Source organism: Pteropus alecto, unplaced genomic scaffold (assembly GCF_000325575.1).
Source record: "Pteropus alecto unplaced genomic scaffold, ASM32557v1 scaffold398, whole genome shotgun sequence".
Taxonomy (NCBI): Eukaryota; Metazoa; Chordata; class Mammalia; order Chiroptera; family Pteropodidae; genus Pteropus; species Pteropus alecto.
Window position 1 is genome coordinate 3,494,694 of NW_006442497.1, and position 2,614 is coordinate 3,497,307.

General features: G+C 53.7%; 1 protein-coding gene across 2 annotated transcripts in view; it reads left to right on the forward strand.

The window, feature by feature from the left end:
• The window catches only part of TNFSF13 (TNF superfamily member 13), a 3,048-nt gene extending 823 nt beyond the window's left edge, over positions 1-2,225 (forward strand). The window contains exons 2-6 of one of the 2 annotated variants that reach the window (XM_006922321.3): positions 88-166; positions 319-366; positions 510-628; positions 833-971; positions 1,200-2,225. In XM_006922321.3, the coding sequence (XP_006922383.1) occupies positions 88-166; positions 319-366; positions 510-628; positions 833-971; positions 1,200-1,309 (495 nt within the window). In that variant the 3' untranslated portion in view covers positions 1,310-2,225. The remainder of the gene's footprint in view (positions 1-87; positions 167-318; positions 367-509; positions 629-832; positions 972-1,199) is intronic. The other variant, XM_006922324.2, reaches the window with a different exon arrangement.
• The last annotated feature ends 389 nt before the right edge of the window (positions 2,226-2,614 follow it).

Consider the following 2,614-nt stretch of genomic DNA (forward strand, 5'->3'; position numbering starts at 1 on the left):
GCATTCCTGGCAGGTGGAGGGCTGAGAAGAAAGGCTGTCTGGGACCCTTGAATCTTAGCCTAACCCTAATCCTCTTTCCATGAGCAGAACCCTGATGGCCTGGAAGCCTGGGATAATGGAGAGAGATCCCGGAAAAGGAGAGCAGTGCTCACTCATAAACAGAAGAGTGAGGCCTTTGGGCTGCAGCAGGGGTGGGAGGTGATCAAGCAACTTGGGGCTTTGGAAATTATTACCCCAAGTCAGGGTGAGGGTGGAGGGCTGACAACAGGGCAACTGGGATAGGTGGGCACTGCTGAGATTTCCTCCTTCTCTCCTCAGAGAAGCACTCAGTTCTGCACCTTGTTCCCATTAACATTACCTCCAAGGGTGAGCACTATTTTAAATAATGGCTTTTGGGGAAGGGCAAGATCTGGGAACTTTGGGGCTGGCACCCGAGCCCACGAGAATCTTAAAGGTGAAAAGTACCTGTGAATGCACAGAATCCTGACTGCCACACTCCTCACCTCCAGAGGACTCTGATGTGACAGAGGTGATGTGGCAACCAGCTCTTAAGCGCGGGAGAGGCCTGGAGGCCCAAGGATATATTGTTCGAGTCTGGGATGCTGGAGTTTATCTGCTGTACAGTCAGGTAACCCCAAACGTTGAACCTCACATGGGAGCCCGGAGGCCTGTTTTCTGAGCCTTATGCCCCAATATTGAGGTTTCCCAATCCTCTGTTCATACCAAACGTAGAACACCCTTCTTCATTTCTTGGCACCCTTGTCAGGGCTCCTGAGGCCTTCCAAAACTGAGCCACGCTATTTTGTTTTCTTCAACATCTCTTCCCTTCCAGGTCTTGTTTCATGATGTGACTTTCACCATGGGTCAAGTGGTGTCTCGGGAGGGCCAGGGAAGGCAGGAGACTCTATTCCGATGTATACGAAGTATGCCCTCCAACCCAGACTGGGCCTACAATAGCTGCTACAGTGCAGGTAAGAGCCCTGTGGACAGTGGGGGGTGGATGGATGTGAGAGGAGCAGGACATCTCTGACCTGGGAGTAGTGGTGGGAGAGCTATGACAGAAGGTTGGAAACCTGGGTGTAGAGGTGGGTCTGAGGAATGGACAGAATACTTTCATTCAGCTGGAGAAGGGAGGGTGAAACATCAGAGTATCTATACGGCTGTGCTTCACTGAGCATCCATATTCTCCCTTTTCTCAGGTGTCTTCCATTTACACCAAGGGGATGTTCTGAGTGTCATAATCCCCCGAGCAAGAGCAAAACTTAGCCTCTCTCCAGATGGAACCTTCCTGGGATTTGTGAAACTATGATTGTGATTAAAGGTGGTTCTGGGCTTGGAAGACCAGGGTGCGTACATATTGGAGACAAACGAGCTGACTAGACAAAGGACAGGGAATAGGTAGAACAGAGGCCTCTTCTGGGTTTGACTGGAACTCTGGGTATGACAGCTCATGACTGTTTCTTTTTCCCTTTCTACCCCCACCTCCACGACTTTGATTTCACGGATATTAAAGAGGTAGAATATCTTACTTTTATCCCCCATCCAGCTCCAAATTCTTGGAGCTTTGAAGGGGTAAGGAGAGAATGCCAGGAATTGTCTAGACCTGCTTTGGGTCCCACTGGAATGCTTCCAGAACAGCATCACCATCTAGCGGCAGGTTGAGAGAATCATCCTGTCTGTTGGCAGAAGTCCACAAAGTCTCCCTCCAAGTACTCTCTGCCTCTTCAACCCACAAGAAGCCTCATCTTCACTTCCCTCTATTGGGCCTCAGTTTCTATCACTTTCTCCAGAGGTGTATTTATTATGGACCCGTCTGCAGGGGTTGCCCCATGACGACGACGGTCCCCTTGCCGCCACATTACTCTTCGGGTCCCAAGTTTTGCCTTTCAAGTTCTGCATTCCCCTGGAGTGGCAGGCCACTCCAAGTTCCTCTGGGCTGACACGGGTCACCAGTGAGCCTCAGATGAATCGTACGCCCTGATTCTAGTCCAGCTTCACTCCTCTGACCTCTTTCTGCTCAAGCTCTGCTTAAAGTTAAATAAAAGAGAATAAATGATGCCTCGGATCCATTTCCCCCATTGCTTTGCCTGAGCCCTGTCCCTCTTCTTGGATCTCCTGCTCCACCACACCCCTTCCCCTGCTCTCCCGTGCTCTCGCCTAGCACGCCCCACTACACCAAAGCCACCCGAGCCTGGGTGCTTTAGGGCCTAGAGCGTCGAGAACCACGCAGCAGGGCATGAAGCAGCACTGAACACGCAGGCGCAAAAGGGCGTGTGGTGAGATCGCTGAGCGCAGCTTAGGTTAGCGGGTGTGCGCAGGCGCAGCCCGTCGTGGGGCCTCAAGGCGGGACCGTCCCGTGGCGTCTACGTCAACGGGTAGGCGGGACTAGGTGCGTGGTGGCTGCGCCGGCGCTGTTCGCCGGGTGTGACGTAGTAATAGTGCGCCGGCACCGCCGGTGGGCTTGGGGCTCGCGGGAGGGGAAGGAGGAGGAGGAGGAGGGGGAGGTGGTGGAGGTGGAAGCTGAAGCAGAGCAAGAGGCGGCCGCGGCGCGGCGGCTCAGCGGCGCGGCGCGCGGCCCAGAAGCGTTGGAATCGTGAATTGAGACGACTACGTC